Here is a 20,873-nt window from a genome sequence, read left to right on the forward strand (position 1 = left end):
TCCTTTGCACAAACACACACCCATATTCTAATATACGTATGTGTCTTAAACTATTGAAAATGAAAGGAGAAAAATTCTCAGACAAATACAAAACAATGTAATTTGTAATTCAGCAAAATTACAAAGCAATATAAATAAATTAAAAAATTTATTGAGAAATTATTATACTTATTTACAGAAAATAAAATTTTCCCGGATGGTGAATGTAAGTTTGAAAAAGATACATCAAAACAAAAATTTTCTTTGATGCAATTTAAAAAGCGTTTGATTTTTCTTTTATCATATTTTATAATTAATTCTTATTTTTTTATTTTTATAACTTTTTATTATATTAGTATAAGTTTTAATAATTTTTTCAATTCTGTATTATGACTTAATAAATTGCCTACGTTTTAATAAATTATGTATTTTTCAGAATTTTTATAATTATATTTCTTCATATATTTACAGCTCAATATAATTAGCAGTTCTAGCTCCGATTATTAAAACTAAGTTACTTTAATTAATTCCATTAATTCCACACACATTAATAAAAATTTATATTCTTCTTGGTGTTTTAATTTGAAACGAATTAATTGTAAGATATAAGTAATCCCCATTATCTTGTAAACACCTATTTACATACAAATAAATAGTTAGAATGTCTATTCTGGATATTTCACAACGAAACTAAGAATGGGTTTAAAAATAAAAGACCGCGTACCCAGAATCACTTTTCGAAACTAATGCTTATATTGTTCAGTTTTGCTAAGGAAGGATGGGATAGTTTAACTGACCCTCTATCATATATCACTGTCACTGTACCAATTCACTCCTTCCTTTAGTATTGTGTCATATATTCACTGAAAAATTCAAGCAAATATGTTGTTTATTTAAGGAGTCCTGGCTATTTTACCAAAAGTCCTGGTTTTACGTAATTTGCGTTAACGAGGACTACCCTGTTCCCTTAACCAGACATGACTGTTTAGGAGAACATCTCCATAGCATTGAGATTTTTCACCATCCAAATTGCCCCCTTTGTAATTTGGCAGAGCCTATGTATAGAGACCACCTCCCCCGTTGCTCATCACTCCATGGCGACTCTGAGTCGACACTGTATTGGTGTGCAAGAGAACTTTTAATGAGGCAATGACTTCGTTCAATTTCTTTCGTGTCATCTGTTCTACTCTGAATATGTTTTAATTATTTTTTTGTATTGCCTTGCCATTAGAAATGAAACTACAACATTTCGTGGGTCAAGATATGATACGGATATCTATGCACTTTTCTCAAGCTCAAAAAGGAGGTGAGAAAATTTGAAAAAGTCATGGGCCAAGGCTTTTTGAACTAAGCGTTACAAGTCACTTCCACTGGCAGCCAAACACATTAATGAAAATATGCATTAGTGTTTTGCTTCGATTAAAAATTTATAATTGAAGAATAAAGAACCGTGTTACGCTAATAAATATTTTCAACCTTTATTTTTTTTCTTAGTTTTTATTTCAACGAAACTCGCAATTCGTCATCTATATTTAATTTATGCACTAACTTAATCAAATCAAGATTAGATGCGGGCTCCAAATCTGTAAATTCAACTATCTGACATAAGACCAAATTTAAGACTAGCGTTGATGAAACGATACAATGAAAAAAATTCATTATTTATTAACAATTTTCAAAATAATTGATGAAATTTCTGATAATAAATAGTTTGTCGTTGATTAGTATGTTTACTGTCGTTAAGTCTCGGAGGGTTCTATAGCCAAATAAAATTGGGAACTGTTGTGGTAGATTATTGACCTACGACTTTTTTTTAAACTTTATTGTGATTTCGGATAGTTCTTACAAGCATCCTTATTAAAAAGGAGTTTAACAGGTTCGGCCTGCTGGTGATATAAAAAGAGTGGCATTGGGGCAAAGTTAGTTTAGTTTTAAATATTCTTATATAAAATACATTTCTCAAGACATGACTTGCAGTTCTCTTCTTATCAATCTCGTTTCATAGTTATTAAAGACTATTTTTTGCATGTAACTATCGTTTATTATAATGCAATCCAAGGATTAAAAAACCCCTATGTTTCTTGTATTTATCTAATTTAGTTCTCATTTACCTATTTTTTGTACCATTTCCAACACAAAAATTAATGTTTATAAATAGTACTTTTCATCTTATTTTCTTTAGCTTGTTGCAAGAAATCATTTTGTATTAACGCCTAGACTACAGCTGTTAAAATGATTAAAAGTTATACATCGCAGCCTTGCTTCCGGATCTATTTGACGATTGGGATTTGACACATTATTTTCGTGTTTCTGGATTGGATCTTAGACCATCTGAATAAAGAAGAGGAGGAAGCAATCAAGCTGTCTTCCGCTGCTGCAGTTAGGAAAATGCTCTCTGATCAAATAATGGATTTATTAAAACAGAAGGAAAAAAATTTAAGACTATTGGGCAAAGTATTGGATATGATACTCGGTCCAGTACCGGTACGAATTTGGTACTGGCTTATGAAGCACCGGTTCCCGACCAGAAATTATTTCCAATAAGGATAGATCGAAAACAAAAGAGGCTATAAGATACAAAAATTAATTTTCACAAAGCTGCTTTAGATTTAAAAGCCCCGTATAGTTATTTTTCCCAAACGAAATTAGTTTCATCGGCTTTAGAAAAAATAAATGAGAATGCAACGTTCTTATCGACAAGTTGCAAAGACGCATTCGAAGAATGGCAGGAGAAAGCTAGTTTAACCATAAAAGAGATAGGTAGTGTAATGAAAAATGCTCTTCATCGAGACAGCGCAATTGCCGAAAACTCAAAATTTGGGTCGGCTGCTCAACGACGGTCCTAAGATAAAACGCTCTAGATCGGTTGAACCAGGAGATGGACGAGAGATTAGTTATGCTTTAAGACATAGATTCGAAGTTCGGATTTTTATTAAATATAGAAGAACTTTTCTATAAAAAAAAAATTCCAATACCTCATCTCATGTTAAAGATAAATGCAAGAAAAAGAAATTGATAAAAGAGAAATTAAATGTGTTAGTTGTGAGTGTTTGTTCAACTCTAGATTAGATTAAGAAAGGCAGCGCATGAAGTGTTGATATACAAGGAACATTTATATTTTGGTTCTCTTGTTGCTTGGAAAGGTGAGGTTGAACAAAAGACTATTTCTTCATTTGTTAAGAATTGTGGGAGTAAAGAGCATAATGGTGTGGTTTATGATCACTATTATTGTTATCGTTCTGGTGTGTATGCTCCGAAAGGCAAAGGTAAGCAGTTTTGTAAAGAAATGGGTAACAATAAGATAAATGGAACTTTGTAACTTTTCTTTTGACTTAGGTAGACTTCGTTTGTCTGAGCAGGAACGCTTGAATATTGCTTTCGAGTTAGCTAATAAAAAGTCAGTCGAAGATATTTTGGATGAGATAAGTGATTCTGTTGGAAATAAACATTCTAAGTTGCATTTGTTGCGCAGGACAGACATACAGGCTATAGAAGCAGGTTTAGATGTTATGATGCAGATAGTGTAAATTCTACTGGAGAAGGTCTTGGGTCTTTGTTGAAATACAAAATCTCCAAGATGTAAGTGATAAGTCTAGTTGTTTAGAAAAGAAAGATTTTTTTGTTAGTTCTTATGAATGAAGCTCAAAAAAATATGCTTCAAAGTTAGGGAGGTAATGTACTTTGTTGTGATTTCACTCATGGAATAGACGAATATAACATTGATTTGTCTATGTTATGTGTGCTAGACGATAGGCAAGATGAAATAGCTTTCAGTGTTGCATTTAAAGCCGTTCAGGATGCAGAGGTTAAGCTTTCTATCTTTATGTCTGATGATGCTAATGCATTTTATAATGCTTGGTGTTCAGTATTTGGTAAACCAGAAAATAAGCTGTTATGCTCTTGGCACGTTGACAGAAGTTGGCGCCGTAAGATATCTGAGTTTATTTCTGATCCTGTTGTCCAGGCTGAAGTCTATAAGATTCTGATGTGAAGAAAGTGACCCTCACACATTTGAGATGTAAGTAGTTGTGCTGTTTTCACAGAGGGAAGAAACTCGAAGGTTCGCAGAATATTTTAGAGATAACTATTCTAATAGGGTTCAAATGTTAGCATATTGTTATCGTAAGTGGTTAGGAGTTAATATAAATATGCATTAGAAGCGAATGCATACGAATGAATGCAGTCTGTTAGTGATAAGCATTTACATGGGCTTATACATAGGGGTGTCTTCGAAAATGTCTGAATCTAGCAATAGGCACAGGCAAGGTTAATCCCGATGAAGACCCTAATGTTTGGTCAGAATCAAGTTCAGTGTGCGGAAATGTTTATGAAGTAGTTAGGCATGAAATTTGTCTATATGAAGATTGACTTGTCAAGAAAGTAAGGTTTGTTTACACAATTTTAATTGTACATGTCTTAATAATTTGATCAAATTAAACATGTGTAAACATAATCAGCTGGTTTAGAAACGTTTCAACAATTTATATAAACCTAGTGTTGATAGTAGTTTCTCCGAGTGAGTCAGCATGAAGGTAAGGAAATTAATGCTCATTTATGTCAAGTGACCACTTCTACAAAATATAGAAATATCGATGCAATGAAAGAGCATCTTATGTGATATGTAGCGAAGTTTACATCTTATGGTGATTCGTGTAATTCTGAGGATAATTGCAGAAAATTAAAAAAGTTGTTTAAAGATTTAGATAATTCTTACTCTGCATTATTTGAACATAAACATAATAGAGTCATTTAAATTTGAAACTTTAGGTAGTAGTAGTGAACCAGTCCATAAGAAGATACGTAAGCAACGATTTTATTCCAGAAAAAAGAATACAAAGCGTAGGCTTAGACTAAGTAACGGTATCCTTACTATACCACATCCCGACAATACGGCCATCGCCACCCAAAGCAAGTACTTAAGTGGTGTCAACAGGAGCATTGAATACCACTTACTCAACATTTTAGAATACTACTGTGATAAATGGAAATTAGCCCTCAATCTTGATAAAACCCAGGCAGTGGTATTCACCAGGAAAAGAATTATAAGAAAGATGTCATCATGGATAATGACTTTTCATATAAATGGGATACGAAGGCTACGTACCTAGCTGTCATCATGGGTAAACCCCTAACTTTTAAATATTACTTTAGAAAGATAAAAAACAAATTGCAGCCAAATGAGCTCTGTATCCTATCCTGAAAGAGAACTCCAAGTACCAAATTTGGATGATTCTTTTCTGTTATCCCAAAAAGACAATGGATTAATAATTAGACTGGTGGATATGAATATATTTGTAGATATATTTAAAACTGTAGTTCGATGACAGATGTGTAATAATGGACTTGAACTAGACTTTGTAGAATTTGAAGTCAAATTCTGGATCGGCTTTGTCATGCCTTTTAAAATGTCATGAATGTTCTTTTGAACATAAATTCAGGACATATGGTTTTCATGAAAATAGTCAGATAGCAACCATAAATACAAGATATGTATATGTCATGCGTTCCATTGGCAAAGGTGCAGAAGCAGGTAGAAGGTTTTCAGCCGTTATGAATTTACCTCAACCTCCTACAAGATTTTCACCTTACAATAAGAGACTCTTGACAGCTGTACAGCAAGTGTCAGATATATCTATAAAAGAAGCTGCGATTGAAAGTAAATTAGAAAATAATAATGATAATAAAGTAGCAGTGGCAGTTGACAGAACCTGGCAGAAGCGAGGCATACATCATTAAATAGTTGTTTCTGTTACGAGTGTAGACACTGGCAAAGTGTTGGATGTTGAAGTTTTATTAAAGTATTGTAGATGCAGAAACAAAAATAAAGATGAAAGTAGCTGCAAGCGAAATTTGTAAGGTTCTAGTGGGCTAATGGAAGTAGAAGGAGCTTTAAGAATTTTTAAATTTATCTCTCCATGACCTTTATCATACAACTTATTTAAGGGATGGAAATTCATAAGTCTTAGATAGCACCAAAAGACAAAATGTATATGGAGATGATTATCCAGTCACGAAACTTGAGTTCACTGGGCATGTAATGAAGCGTATGGGCTCAACACTTCGCCGGCTAAAATGCGATTTGAACGGGGGGGGAAACTAAGTGACGGAGAAAAACTGCCTTACTGATAGTGTAATTGATAAAATTCAAACTTGCTATGGCCTTGCCATATGACGAAATATAGGAAGTGTTAAAGACATGTGTCAAGCTATCTGGGCAATTTATATGCATACTCAATCAACTGATGATGTACCCCGGCATGCGCTTTGACCTAGTGGTGCTGATTAGGTTGGTTTATTGAAATTACATACATTTGCTGACTTGTGTGCTCAATATATAGGCTTATAAGTTATTGTCAAGTAGAAAATACAGATAGAACAATTCAAAGTAAGACATCACAAAGAACACATCCAGGGTTACGGCCGGATTCGAACCCGCTACCTCCACGCTTAACAGAGCGTTTGGACCGGCGATACCGCTCGGCCAGGGAGGCCCCATGCATTTGTTGAATATTTTAGAGATAACTATACTAATAGGGTTCAAATGTGGGTGGGCATATTGTTACCGTAAGTGGTTAATAGTAATACGCATTTGGAGAGAATGGTTAAGTATATATGCTTATAATGATTGAGATCTTAGACTTGACAAATCACTCTAGCATTAAAGCAGTTTATTAAGGAAAGCACTTCGACAGGAAATGCATCCACACTTCCTGACTGGCCAAAGTCAGAAGTAAGTTGTTTATTTATTGTACCCTCTTCTAGGTAATATTTCTGTTTAAATTGTACTTTTATGTATGCGAGTTATTGCTAGAAAAAGTTTTACGCCTGTCAGCAAGTGAGCGACACTGACCCAAAAGTCATCTTATCCCATCTTCCTTCTACCAGTTAATCTGATAGGTCAAGAAGTAAGTTGCATATTTGTTAATTTATTTTATTCTAAAGGCTTTTCTTTATTTCAATTTTTTTTAAACAATAACTTTGGTGGTTAGCGTCCAATTACCTACCAAATTAAGGAGCGCTTTTACACTAACTTAATTAATCAATAACCTACTTATAACTTATCATTAACTCTCGTAGTGAAGAATAGCCTCTTACTTTTTGAAAAAACAAACTTAACATTGTTCCCTGTTTACCTAACCGTTTTAAGTTAATTTTCACCTTTAACAGATTCAGACTGAAAATATCCTTTTGAAAGAAAACATGTAGCTTCCAAAAATCTAATATCAAATTCCCCAGTGTAATTGAAAAAAACTAAGAAAATAATTTTCGTCCGAACAATATAAAATCTCAGATGCTTCTTATTTTTGTATTAGAATTTGCTGAATGCCTTTCTAGTCATTAACACTAGCATAAAATATATTTCTCCCAGATTAAATTTGCTTCATATTTTGGAACTAAATGCAAAAAAAGACAAGTGAAATCTATATTAAACAATTATTAGAATGGTAATGACTAAACTGTTATCCTTTTACTTATGCATAGAGGAGAACTTGAGTCATTACAATAAGGTATGTGGAACTTACAATAATTAAGGAAAATTATTAAAATATTGATGAGTGAAACGCTTTTAAATGGACGAAGGACAATTTGAGGTAGTTGCAAAAAGTGACTTTAAAGGGAAATTCATAAATTGCTTTCTTTCTATCTGGTGTACCTTTGGAGCTTCATCAATGGGAGTGAGTGGCCAAGTGTTGTTTATGATATATGTAAGTAGTGTTGTAATTATTAATGATAAATTAGAATTATTGCGCGTCACAAGACGCCTGAATGCTGTATACATTCAACATCTCTCGTTTTTTTGTGTTCGTGTCGTCTATGTTTATAATAAAATTTAATTCCAAAGAAATCGGCTCAAGGAAAGCTTATTTATTTCAAACTTAAAAAACCTACCTTATAAATCAAAGGAAAGCTTATTTATTTCAAACTTATAACCTACCTTATAAATCAAACTTTCAAACCTATTATTAATTTAACTAAGTAATATTTTACATGTAGTACCAGACCTTAACCTCGGTCAATTATTGTCATATTTTTTTTTTAGTTCCATGCGACTTTCATGACGATGAACAAAACTTTTTTTTTTTTCACTGAACCGCACGTTATGCAGTATTCCAAATTTGAAAAAAAAAATTTTTTTTATTAAGTAATCTTCAGCAAATTATTAAAATTACTAATGATTCAAAAAAAAAAAAATCGCCGATTACCATTGCTTTCTACAATGCAACTAAATTCGGTGTAGACGTGACTGACCAGGTGAAAAGGAAATATATTTTCAAAGCTTATTTACGTAGGTGCGGATTTTTTTAAATAACATATTGAACCTCGCTACTATCAATGCATGGGCTGTATACAAAGCTGTAAACGGAAAGTCTACTAGATTCTACCTAGTTGTTGATTACTATGAGATATGACACTAGGGATCTAGCCAAAGCTAAATCAAAACAGTGTTCATAAATTTTCAGCAAATTTCTCAATTGTCACGACAATTTCAGCTCTTTCGAAACCAGCGCTGCATAAACAACCAATGCGTTTCTTAAACAGAACCTACGCTATTTCAGGAACATTTTGGACTTAATACAGTCTGAGTCTTCCGATCTCAACAGTAGTTGAGCCAGAACAGTAAGAACACGAAGTAACAAGTGTGATAGTAATGATTCCTACCTACTTATTGTGAATCTAAGAATAGTAGTAGCATATCAGTAGCGTCGATACCCAGATGTTTCTCTGGCACGAAAAAAAAAAAAATTACAGTTTTAACTTCCTGTGTGGGGTTTTAAAATACCGTCTAAAAAGACTTTTTTTTTAATAATTAAATTCAGGCTATTTTTTTGGATTTGGTATTAATTTAAAAAAAACTTCAGTTTTATTGCTAGAGTGTTTTAAGTATGAAATTTTGGTACAGAAATTATTTATACTTTCTTTCTCTATAAACTTCAATCTCTTTTGAGTAAATTTTAAGAGAGGTTCCACAATTCCATCGGAAAGAGGAACGGAAAGATCACTAGGGCACCTCGGGAGCGTGAATCCCGTGTTTACTGAAGAACAAGCAAACCCCTTGAGGAAAAATTAGTCTACTAATAGTTTGAAAGACAAAATTTATTAAATGTGTCTCCAGGAATAAAACTAAAGTTTTGATTGTAGAACAGAAACAACCATGTTTTCCTCTACAGCTTAAAATCAATAGGGGAAAAAAATAGAAATAGATTGTAGAAAGTTATTTAATTTAATAAAATTATAACTAGACTGTATTTTTTAATGTTCTAAAATGCTTCAACAATATAACTACAAAAAATTACATTAAAATTAATGTAGGTTTCAGGAAAGTTGGAATTTTGCAGTTGAGAAATCCTTAAATATTTATTGCTACAGTGGGACAGCTAATTCCTTCAATTTTTTCTTCCCTGATAAAATTTCTGTTCATTTGTATTTTGTTATTTTTGTTCCTTAACACTATTTTTCTAACTTGTTTGATCTGCCATCAAAAACAAATGTTAGGATTATTTTTCAAATACGTTTTAATATTATATATCTAATAATTGAGCACTATAGATATTAACAATTCAAAACTATCATTTCGTTTAAAAAAAAAACATTAAAAGAATTATCTTGTGTTTTAAAACAATTTGACAATTGGGTAGTAAAATATGATTTAAAAGTATACATAAAAGGCCTTTTTTCTTCTTCTTTCAACAAGATGTTATTTCTCCATCTTTTTAGTGAATCTTTAAATGCAGGGAACTCATACATAAGCTTCTCCTACTTTTTAATATATCAGACTCTGAGTGCTAAATCTTTAACTTCTGTGTAGCTCTACAAGAACTGTTTACTTACCATGAAAAATCTTATGAACAGGAAGTTTTAAAGATCATTATATGAATTTTTAAGATAGTGTTACATTACATGCATGTCACATAAGCACCAAAAAATAAGCAGTTTCTCTATTTTAAATGCACGTAATATCAAAACTAATCGAAAATTGATCATGTATGTATCTATATTTCTATTAGGCTTCATGCAAATTTTGCACACATATATGTAACATTAACTTCATAAACTGCAATAATGATCTTCAAATATTGGCTGACCATATTTGCTAATTTTACACGTGGATGGTTTTTTATATATATACACCACACAATATTGGAGACATTTTCAGTTTTTGATATTTTTTTGAATTTTTAAAGAAATACTTAAGGGAACATTTTGCTATTAATTGTCGGTCCCTAAAACTCCTGAAACATTTAAACTTCATTGCTAAGTATGAAAAATTACAAAATAGTCCTTAGTATTTCTTGAGATATTCAGAAAAAATATTGAAAACAGAAAGTATCTTTTCCTTTATTGTAGGGTAATGTATGAATATATATATATTGATGTTATCCAGTTTTAAGGTTATTGTCTGAAAAAATTAATTAGAAAATAAATTACCTTTAGAGAAATTGAATTATTTACATGATGTAAGCTAGTAAACCAAGAAATTAATCGTAAAAGGTATTTTGCAAGAAAGGTACCCAAAGTGTCAGATTATGAAAAAAAAATTTCCCTTTATACTTTCCAAGATAAATTTTTTTATTTTAATTGCCATAATTAGTGAGATATTTCGATTGGAAATACTTTAATCACCGGAGTCATCACATATTTTAATGGAACTCTACAATATTTAAACAAGAGTTTGTTATTTTTTCTCACAGATTATTTCATTTTTAAAAGTAGTATTAGTATATAATAGATCATTCCAATGGGTAAGCCATACTCCAGATACCTTTCTCATTAAAATTCTATTTTAGAAACACCATGAACTTTAAATAAGTTTTTTTTTCTTTTTGTAGATGTGATAGCTGACAAGAATCACAGCTGTTCAGAAAGTTTTGACTTGCACATGGTTTTATGGCTAAATTGAACAAATATAAAGCAGAAAGACTTAACATTCATTGAATTGTTATCTTACACTAGAAACTTACACATTCAGGTTTAACATAACTTTTACAAATATTAGTCACATGAACTAAATGAGTCTTAAATGAGTGAAAAAATTTCCTCTAATACTTAGCTTCTAACAATGGGAGAAATCGGGCACATAATCAAAGCACGCTGAACAACTGAGATTGTTTACTTGTGAGTGTAATAAGTATAACTTTAATTCTATAATAAAACAATTAAAACTGCACTTGAAAGGCAAATTTTTTTTCTTCTTTCTTTTAAGATAAAAGTTTATACATCAATTTACAAGCCAACTATCTTTCTTTTAAAAGCAATGAATAATCAAAGGAAAAAAAAAAAACTTTCAAGTTCTACAAAAGAGCACAAAACTGTTAAGTTCTGTTTAGAACGTCCATGGACATATATAATAACAGGTAGAACAAAATTATAGGATATCATGTTTAATTTGTAATTCATTTATATACTGGCTTTATAACAAAACCAGAGAGAAGTATTCAAATTACAATACCTAATACAAATGCTTTTCTCCGATACATACAAAGTGGGGTTTTGTAAAGACCACCATCAGAATATATACACAATAACCACTAAAAAATCACAGAACAACATGAGAGAGAATTGTGTACGTAGAAAGATACTCATAAAACAGCATCTGGTGCTTTTTTTTTTTCTGAACAAGACTCCTTAAGCAATGGAAGGGGAGTCCAATGTGTAAATGGGGGCAGCAAAAATTATAATCACTAGCAGTTATTTTTATTAGAAAGCTACCCAGAGTCATTATTTCTGTACATGACCAGTAAGAATAGTTGTAAGATTAAATTTAGTTAAGGTAACTAATGAGTATAATCAATATTTTGATTAACAAATCGAAAAGTAGTAACTCAAAAATAAAAATTTTAAATTAAGTTCTCCACACATCAATACTTCACAAAATTTACAATTCCACTGACGCTTAAATTTTGTACTCGATACAACACAATTTACAATTCCTATGAACAGTTTGGTCACACAAAAATATCTAGATTCTGTTATATATATGTAGGACGTGGCAAAGAAAAGGATCTTAGGGTTAAAACAGACAAAAGTGTGCTTTATACATACATAGCAATAACCGGTGACCATAAAAACACACCGAACCTAACAGTGAAGCCACACAAAGACCTAGATATCATGCTCAAGGGACGAAATCCGAAGTTAATACAATACATACAATGATTAAAGTTCTTGTTATTTTTATTATTTTTTAATAAATAAGGCAAATGTAAAAAATCTAAAACTCTTCATACAACATTTGATGCCCATATACATTTAAAACTTTGGGCAGGGAGAAAAAAAAATAAAAACCTTCAATGAAACTAAACAATACTAAAAACAATTTTTTTCCCATAGGAAATACCAATCAGGATAGCAAAAGATTTAGAGACAGAAAATACAAAGGCAAATATGCATCTGCTACTTTACAGGAAATGCCAAATAAAGTAATGATGAGAAGGGGGGGGGAGAAAATATAAGAGCTTGAGTTCCGCCATCAGATGGAAATCTAGGGGGAAAGTCTTTATGAAGATCACAAACGTCTCTGGTGTCCACCTAATTCAAAACCACTTTTTTTGTTTATTTTTCTACAATACACAAGAGAAGTTCATTTCTTTCTTACGTCTTTTCTTCTCAAATAGTAGGGAGAGTCCATTCTTAATTGCTGGTCCAATAGGCGTAATTTTGTTTGTTACTATTCTTCTGTTGCCCAAGCCCTTGTGGTCCCCTCTGTCCAGCAGCTGGAGTCCCACCAGCCTGAGTTGTGTCCTGCTGCATATGGTGGTGAAGAAGAGCAGTCGAGTGATGCTGCCCGTGGGCTAAGACTGGTATGAATTGAGTGGCATACGGGCCAGAGGAGGCACCAAGAGGACCCGCTGCCTGACTGCCAGCCAAATTGAATGGAGGAGGAGTGCCAGTGTGGAAACCAGGCTTGTCATAGGACTAAAATAGTTAAAAAAACAACAAATTTTAGATTTTTAACAACGCTATTTTTTTTCAGACAAAGATGAACATTTTTTATTTATGATAATCATAGCTGACTATGATAATCATAGGAAAAAATACAGCAGATTTTTACAAAATAATACAAATTTCATGATAATAGTTGCATAATTTACTAAATATTTCACACAGAGGGAATTTCAGGTATTTTTATAATCAAAATATAAAAAAACTGCAATATTTTCCAGTTATGATTGACATTAAATGAACTTGAAATGTTATTTATCATGCTTACTCATTTTGAATAGTAATAGCTATTTAATTCATGAAAGATAGTTAAAAGATGTTTTTTATTAAGTAATAAAAAGGAGTTCGAAAGTAAAATAAAATGAACAAAAAATATTTTCAAACGATATTTATAATTGCGGCTCACTTTATTCTGCATTGGTAATACTTATTAAAATATTTAAACAAGCAATAAACTGAGTAAAAATTCTACATATAGATTTTTTAGGAAACTTACTAAATTAAAATAAATATTCTAAAATGCACAAAAAACCAGAATTTTTATTAAACCAGGAGAAACTGGTAAAATCCAGTAGTCTACAGGAAAATCCAGTAGAGTTTGCTTTGGATAATCCTAAACTAATTGATAAAGCAAAAAAACTTATAGTAAATAGAAATTGAATAACTTAAATTGAGCAAAAATAGAGCATAAAAAATTTCTTTCAGAATTTGTACCAATCACTTGTGATAAGGGGGGAGATTTTTATCAGGGCTCCCACTCAATTTCAGAAAAAAAATTCCATGACTTTTCAGGTTTATCAGGTAAATTTTTAATGAAAATCTATACCATATTTTACCTATACCTTGCTATTTTTCATCGGTAAACTTTAATTTTTTCATGTTTGTTATATCAAATATTAGATTTTATGAGCAAAAACATATAGTAATAGAATGATAATTGAAATAGATGTTAGAATTATTTAAATCGAATCTTTAAAATAAAATTCCGTGACCATTCCAGGTTTCCTCTGTTCTCCCTGACTTGTGGGAGCCCTGTTTCATATAATTCTCCCACATTGAATGCTTTTATGCCATCAAATCAAGGTTAATTGTCTCTAAAACTAAAAGTAGATAAATATTGTATTTCACACACTTTACTTTGTTTCATGACATAAAATAATTTTTGAATTTGAAACTTCTTCAATTCTTTTTTAGATAAATAATATTTATTCCTCCTGTTAACTTCTACAAAAATTTGGAAAAAAATCATAAAAAAATCAGGACATAGATTGAAATGTTTAATAATTAAGGAATTTGTGCCCAGATTAAATAAAAAATATTTTAAAGCTCAAAATGTAACATGTGGTAGCAAGTTTAAAAGTACATATAAGAGCTAAGTATAAATTATCAGATACAAAGCCAACTCTATTGCGTATAAACATTAATATTAAATGAAATACTGCTATTCAGTCTGTATCATACTTTAAACACTTTATTTCATGCAAACCAAAAAGATGCAAATTAACAAGAACTGATAACTTAGACCAGTGTTTCCCAAACTTATGACTTTTGCGTAACCTTTCTAAATTTTTCGTAACGTTCTGTACCACTAATAAAAAATGAATGTATTTTTTACTATCAAAAATTGCACAAAGGTTAAATATAACAACTGGCTGTTGACACTATTAATTATTAACTGTTAACTCTGTAAAAAATAGCCAATAGGAAAATACGTAATCATAAATTTTCATAGTAGCTTTATCTTTGAAAAAAATTTTTTGAAATTTTCGTTTGTTGCAAGATATTTCGCACAAGAACGTCTACCCCTGCTAAACTGTTCCCGTACCCCTGGAGGTACGTGTACCACACTTTGAGAAACACTGACCTAGGTGAAAGAGTAATGATTTACCTTGGCAAGCTGAGCAGCATGCGCCTTGCTGTACACTGAACCAGAAAGATCAGGAACAGCACCAGATCCTGTAAGAAAATGTGACAAATATTTATAATATTTCTTTAAAATACAGATTTTTTTATTTCACTCTTATTTGGGAGAAAAACATTGCAAAGAATGAAAGAAGTAATGGATGGGTATTAAAAAGAAATCTGATTTAAGAAATAGGACAATATTCAGTGCAAGTTTAATCTCTGCGAAAAAATTCCAAAAATTATCAAGTCACATACCACTTTACTTAAATAACACAGGAAAAACCAGTTTTCTGGTGCATTAAAATTTCATGCATTATTTAAAATGATTTCTTTAATTACAATTAAGGACATCCGGAGGATTCCAAGCTTTATGTATTTTTAAATTCCTTGAAATATTTCTGTTTCCAGAGAAAAAGGCCACCCTGTTTAAGCATTGCTTTTAGTTTAAATTACACATTATTAATTTGTTGAATAATTTGTTTAAAGCCTATTTCTATTTGTGAATTGTAACAAATATATTTAACTTATATACACCTACAGTATACATAAAGAACTATTTTCTTTAAAAGTATTTTGAATAGAAAATAAATATCAGTAAAAGTAACTGCTCTTTACATGTTGAGGTTAAAAAACTATTTTTCACTTGAAATCCAATTCTCACCTGACACTCCTTTAACCTGATTTTGAGAAGCAGCACCATAAGTACCTTTGGAGTAATCTTGCTGTTGGCTCAAACTCTCATAACCTGGAAAAGTTATAAGTGGTTCATATTCGAAGGTTGGTTGTTAAGAAGGAAAAAAAAAACATTTATAAATTTATCAAAAATTGATTAATTTTTAAAATTTGCTATAAGGGAATGGTTAAACGTTTATCAAAATACACTTAATGTGAGAACTTAATAACATAACAGTTCGGAAAATGGCTTATACTCCAATGTATACAAGGTCTAAATTGTACCATGCTCAAAATAAAATACAGCAGGTGTATATTAATAGCTTGTCAAGCATTATTTCTAATCTCTTATCTTCTAGTCAGTACTGGTTTGAAATCCAGCAAAAATTCTATTTTTCACTTTAAGAAAAAGTAATTTTTTTTCCGATAGAAAAGGTCCATAACATAATTATGATCTTAAAGAGTGATCTCCCTGCACATATTTTTTTAATCCATTTCATATCAATTCTTTGATTTGTTTCCCTTTTTAATTTTTTAAATATATTAAAATTCTAGTCAATACAAATTTTAATATTTTTAATGCAAAGTATTATATAGATTATATTGTATGCATAAAAATATATTTTTTTGATATTTCTGATGTATTTCGAACATCTAATTTTCAACAACTACTCCTGATCTTAAAATATTTTGCTTGAATAATTAAAAGATTTTGGATTTCAATGTAATATTCCCCGTGTTTCTGATTTGCTCTGTTGCTAGGAAAATTACCTTTGAACACAAATGCTAACACACACCTTCAGTGTGTTTTCGTCAAGAAATTAAGGAAACCACACTTTAAAATATTTGATGAAAGAAGTCCTACACACTATTACAAAATCATAATATGAATAAACTACTTTACAGTTATGACAGAAAAAAATTCTTAACATAAACCGAAGGATAAAACTTAAGACAAGCACAATGTGCCTCTAATAAAATATAAAATAAATTTTTAAAAGCAATTAGAAAATAGTTCGGGCAATAGTTTATTTTATATCCAACTTTTACCGAATATTTTGCTTACATCGATTTTATTTATCATTATAGATATTTTTGCAAGAAATCTATGATATTCTATGGAACCAATGTTTAAAAACCTCAATTAATTCTTTTATTTAAAATTAGGGAGAAAAAAAAAAGAGAATAAAATTTTGAGATGATGAAGCATTGCTGACTGTTCTGGATCCACATGAATATGTAATAATTTTTTGTTCCCCAAGTCAAGTTCAAAGATTATGGTACTGATCTATAAATAGGATAGTGTAAGAAGGGCATTAGCTTACAACTGACGAACATAATGGCTCTTAATTAGCAATTAAATTAACAACAAAAATAAAATTTATCAGGTAAATTATTTCTTCAACGGTTAGTAAGTCCCCATGAACTGTGAAAATTCGAGAAATTTTTCAGTTTGATTTCAAAAGGTGGAAAATGAAGCCTGATATAGAGATTCTCATGCAAAATGTAGTAGAGTTACAAATGAGAGTGCAAGAATCCTTCAACCAAATCCTGTTCAGAGTAAGCGAATTTGCAAGTGTTACATCAAATATGTAAAACAATTGGTGCTTTCATTTAGCAAACCAAAATGGATTACAGTTGAATGAATTTCAGTTCGAAAACCCCGATTCAGTAATTCGTGATGAAAATTGACATGGTAAAGAAATAAGAATAATCTTATTTTGAAGGGGAAATTAGCAATTTTTAAAAAACCCCAATGAAAAAAAAAAAGCATCTTCAAAAGCTTTTTAAAAACTAAAATAAGCACCTTGTAAAAACATTACATACCCTGAAATACTTATATAATAGTGGGATTAGTTCTTTACCATAACATGGTTAGATTGTATTAATTTAACATATGCATTATAAAAACACTGTTATAAATGAACCAACCTGAACTGTAGGAGTGTGATCCATACGCATTAGCTTTCTGAAATTGAGAATTAGTGGTTGCTCCATGGGTGTTAGTCGCAGGAGGAACCTAGAATGGAATAGGCAAACAAAATGACAAAGAAATATAAATTCCCTAACATGTTCGCAAGATCATAAAGCCGTTGACTTTATAGGGAGCTTAAAATATTGTTTTATTCCAACTACAACTGCAGACAACATGTATTATTTAGTCTTTCTTGTGAAATGATAGTCTTTAAAATTAGTTTTTTCTGTAGAATAAAAAAGTATATTTATATATTAATAAAATTAAACAAAGTCGTAAATAATTTTGTAATATTATTAAGGGAAAAATTAAAATTTTTAATTTTAATGAATTATTAATCATAGCTGTTGCACAACGAAATTTCAATAAAATTAACAGGCTTTTAAGAAATACTAGTGTGTTGAAATAAATGCTATTGTGACATGAAAAAATCCTTTAATTTCAAAAGTTAAGAAATTTGAAGCGCAGCACACAAAATTTTGTTAAGCATAAACATAAGAACCACTCACTCAATGTAAGGAACAATCTTTAGACATAAACGCTAAACAATTGAAAAAAAATGATGTACAGAAAACTATATCTACATGGCAGAGTAACAAATACACCTGAAATCTGGATAAGTGAATATAGCAAACCAATATGAATGAAATACAAATAAACAAACAAAAGCTTTCAGATTGTTTTACCCAATTAATATTTAGCACAAAACAAACACTATCTTTTATTTGAAACTTTACCTAAGTTTTACATTTCAATGATGCATATAATTGAATTAAACCGTAGGGTCCGTTTCCTTTAACTATAAATAAATTAATAATCTGCATAAAATGTTTTCAGCTATTTAATTTACAAAATAAAAACCTAAACATTAAAACCAGAATAAATGTTACTTTTCTGTTACAATTTGATAACTTTAAAACTCAGTGGTACAACAGCTCACTAAGGGCCAAGATTGCTGTGTCTATCCGTTTTCTTGACCTAGGGTTCTGGCATGAAGGAGCAGATGCTTAGGTTGGATGGCCAGCCAAATGAAGCCTCCAAACATGCTTAATGCTCAGCTACTCAATTTATCGACCCATTGAAAGGTTGAGTCAACCATGCCTTGTCAGAGGATAGAATCAATGCCTGTGTCCACAGTGAGACAAAGGATAATTTTTTCTTTAAAAACTTTCAGCTATAAAGTAACTTGACTGAAATGTGTAATATTAAAAACAGACTAAAAAAAATCCCACATGCAAATGGAACGAAACATAGGAACCAAACAAAAACAAAAGAAACTTAAACAATAAAATAAAACTACATTTTATTCTTTTTTACAATTTGATAACTTTAGCTTAAACTCAGGTAGGTGTTACAAAATCTCTAATCATATGCTATACAGTTTTGACAAATACTCCTATTATGAACTTCAATGGGTACACATGTATCATGTGCTTTCCTGGTAGAAACTTTGGTAACAGTGGATGCATTCCGGGTAGTAAAGATTATCTAAGTGATTAAAACTTGATTTCAAAATTGAACTCACTGGGAAGATGGGGGGTGCCGCATAGTGATGAATACCTCCCATCATGCCCCCAGCAAAGTAATAACCATAACCAGGCGGCAGAGCAGCAGCAGGATTTAAGAAAGCTTGTCCATGAGCCTGAGTGCTTGCCTGACCTTGAGATAATGTTGTAGCTACTGTTGAGGCATCAGTTTCTGCTCTACTGTATTTACCATCAGCTGCAAAATAAATAAAAAAAATATTTGAAAAAACAAATTATGTCAGCTAAAACAAGTATTTAAAACCATTCTTGTCAACATGAATAAGGCGAATCCAGCACATTTTACGAAATAATATAAATTTTAGGCTAACTATAACAAAATTAAAAAATTTCATAGGTGCGGGAAATAAAAGGATTTTTGCATCATACAGAATTATATTAAACCACGTGAAGAGGTTTTTCTTGGTTCATTTTGGTACACTTAGAAGGATGACAGGACTTCTATTTTAACACTCCTGTGTCAGATAATGGAAGTTCAACACTCAGTAGAGCTACTTTATTTTCAGGGCACACAACATTTGATGTTACTTCATCAGATCTTATAATTTTCTTTGAAATATATTTAGTTTAGCTATTAGTTTTAACTTCTTTCTCTTTTATGGGAGGTGCAGCATTTCTTTAGTTTTTATTGTAAAACTTCACTGTGTCAGCTGATGCAGGCTCAACCACTAACAGAGTTATTTTATATCCAGAGCACACAACTTCTAATGCTATTTCATCAGATCTCTGAAAGGAAGGATTTTTCAAAGAATTTTAAACCCGTACTTGCTTTGCACTCAATTGTTGTTGCTGCTATCGTTGAGCTGATTTAATACTTTTCCCCATGATATGATTGCTTTTCAAATAAAATTTTTTCAAATTTGATGCTTCATAATTGTCAATATTTAAAGACAACTTCCAAAAATAACGATTGGGCCACCATCTGTCGCACTTTCAGGATAACTAAGTTTTCACAAATCAATAATGTGATAAACAGCTTTTTCCGAAAGTTTTTATATGATGAAGATTAGCCATACTGCGGAGAAAAATTACCTGCCTGCGGGCAAATTCTTTTTCTTTCAAAATTAGTTTTTATAAACATAAACCTTTCTTCCATCTCGGTTTTCAAATGAAAGTTCAGCTTCCATTACAAAATTTCAATTAAAATTAAAGCAGCAAGTTTAAAAAAAATATAAAATACCAACTCAATATCCCCTAATACTATTTCCATTATTTTATATAGTTATATACACTTTAAAATAAGAAAGTTCTAAATAAAAAAAAATTAATAAAAGACTGAAAATTACAGAAAAGTTTTAACTGATCACAATCAATGAGATTTACTTCATTATTTAACAATACTTATGCAGTTAGGTCCCCATGTTGTTAACCAATAAAAAACTGTACCTTTTTCTGTACAGAGAAAAATTAACATGCATCGATTATCAAAGAGCTGTGTTGATGAAATGAATGCAACGCTAAAGATGAAGAGCTAATTGTACACCTGATTCATAAACATTAGTTCAAGAAAACGCAAATAACTTTATGGAATGAACTAAAAATAGAATTTGTTCAATGATTAGATAATTTTATAAATTTAATTTTAAAAGAAGCCCTTTATTCTGTTTAAAGACAATTTGTCTGCTAATTAATATTAAATAAATGTCATTTCAAATAGAATCAGATTTGATAGCTGATTTAGAATTAAGCAAAGTGTACCTCTACTAGGATTTTTTTAAAAATACATATTAATATTTCTTGACCTATTTTAAATTTGCCAGATTTAATTTTTAGGTATTTAAAATTTCTTATGGCTACATCATAAATGTAGTTTTCCCTAAAATTACACATTTAGTAATAGGATTTTATTTTTCCAT

The 20,873-nt window shown here is 30.7% G+C and overlaps 1 protein-coding gene across 7 annotated transcripts in view; it reads right to left on the reverse strand.

Moving 5' to 3' along the window:
• Window positions 1–11,142: 11,142 nt before the first annotated feature.
• Window positions 11,143–20,873, reverse strand: part of LOC107440173 (ubiquitin-associated protein-like lingerer) — a 39,037-nt gene continuing 29,306 nt past the window's right edge. For all 7 annotated transcript variants that reach the window (XM_016053019.4, XM_016053017.4, XM_016053018.4 and 4 more), the window contains 5 exons: window positions 18,999–19,195; window positions 17,431–17,518; window positions 15,488–15,571; window positions 14,810–14,877; window positions 11,143–12,894 (listed from right to left, as the gene is read on the reverse strand). In XM_016053019.4, coding sequence (XP_015908505.1) covers window positions 12,610–12,894; window positions 14,810–14,877; window positions 15,488–15,571; window positions 17,431–17,518; window positions 18,999–19,195 — 722 coding nt within the window. In that variant the 3' untranslated portion in view covers window positions 11,143–12,609. The remainder of the gene's footprint in view (window positions 12,895–14,809; window positions 14,878–15,487; window positions 15,572–17,430; window positions 17,519–18,998; window positions 19,196–20,873) is intronic.

The sequence above is a fragment of the Parasteatoda tepidariorum genome, chromosome 10, assembly GCF_043381705.1.
Source record: "Parasteatoda tepidariorum isolate YZ-2023 chromosome 10, CAS_Ptep_4.0, whole genome shotgun sequence".
Taxonomy (NCBI): domain Eukaryota; kingdom Metazoa; phylum Arthropoda; class Arachnida; order Araneae; family Theridiidae; genus Parasteatoda; species Parasteatoda tepidariorum.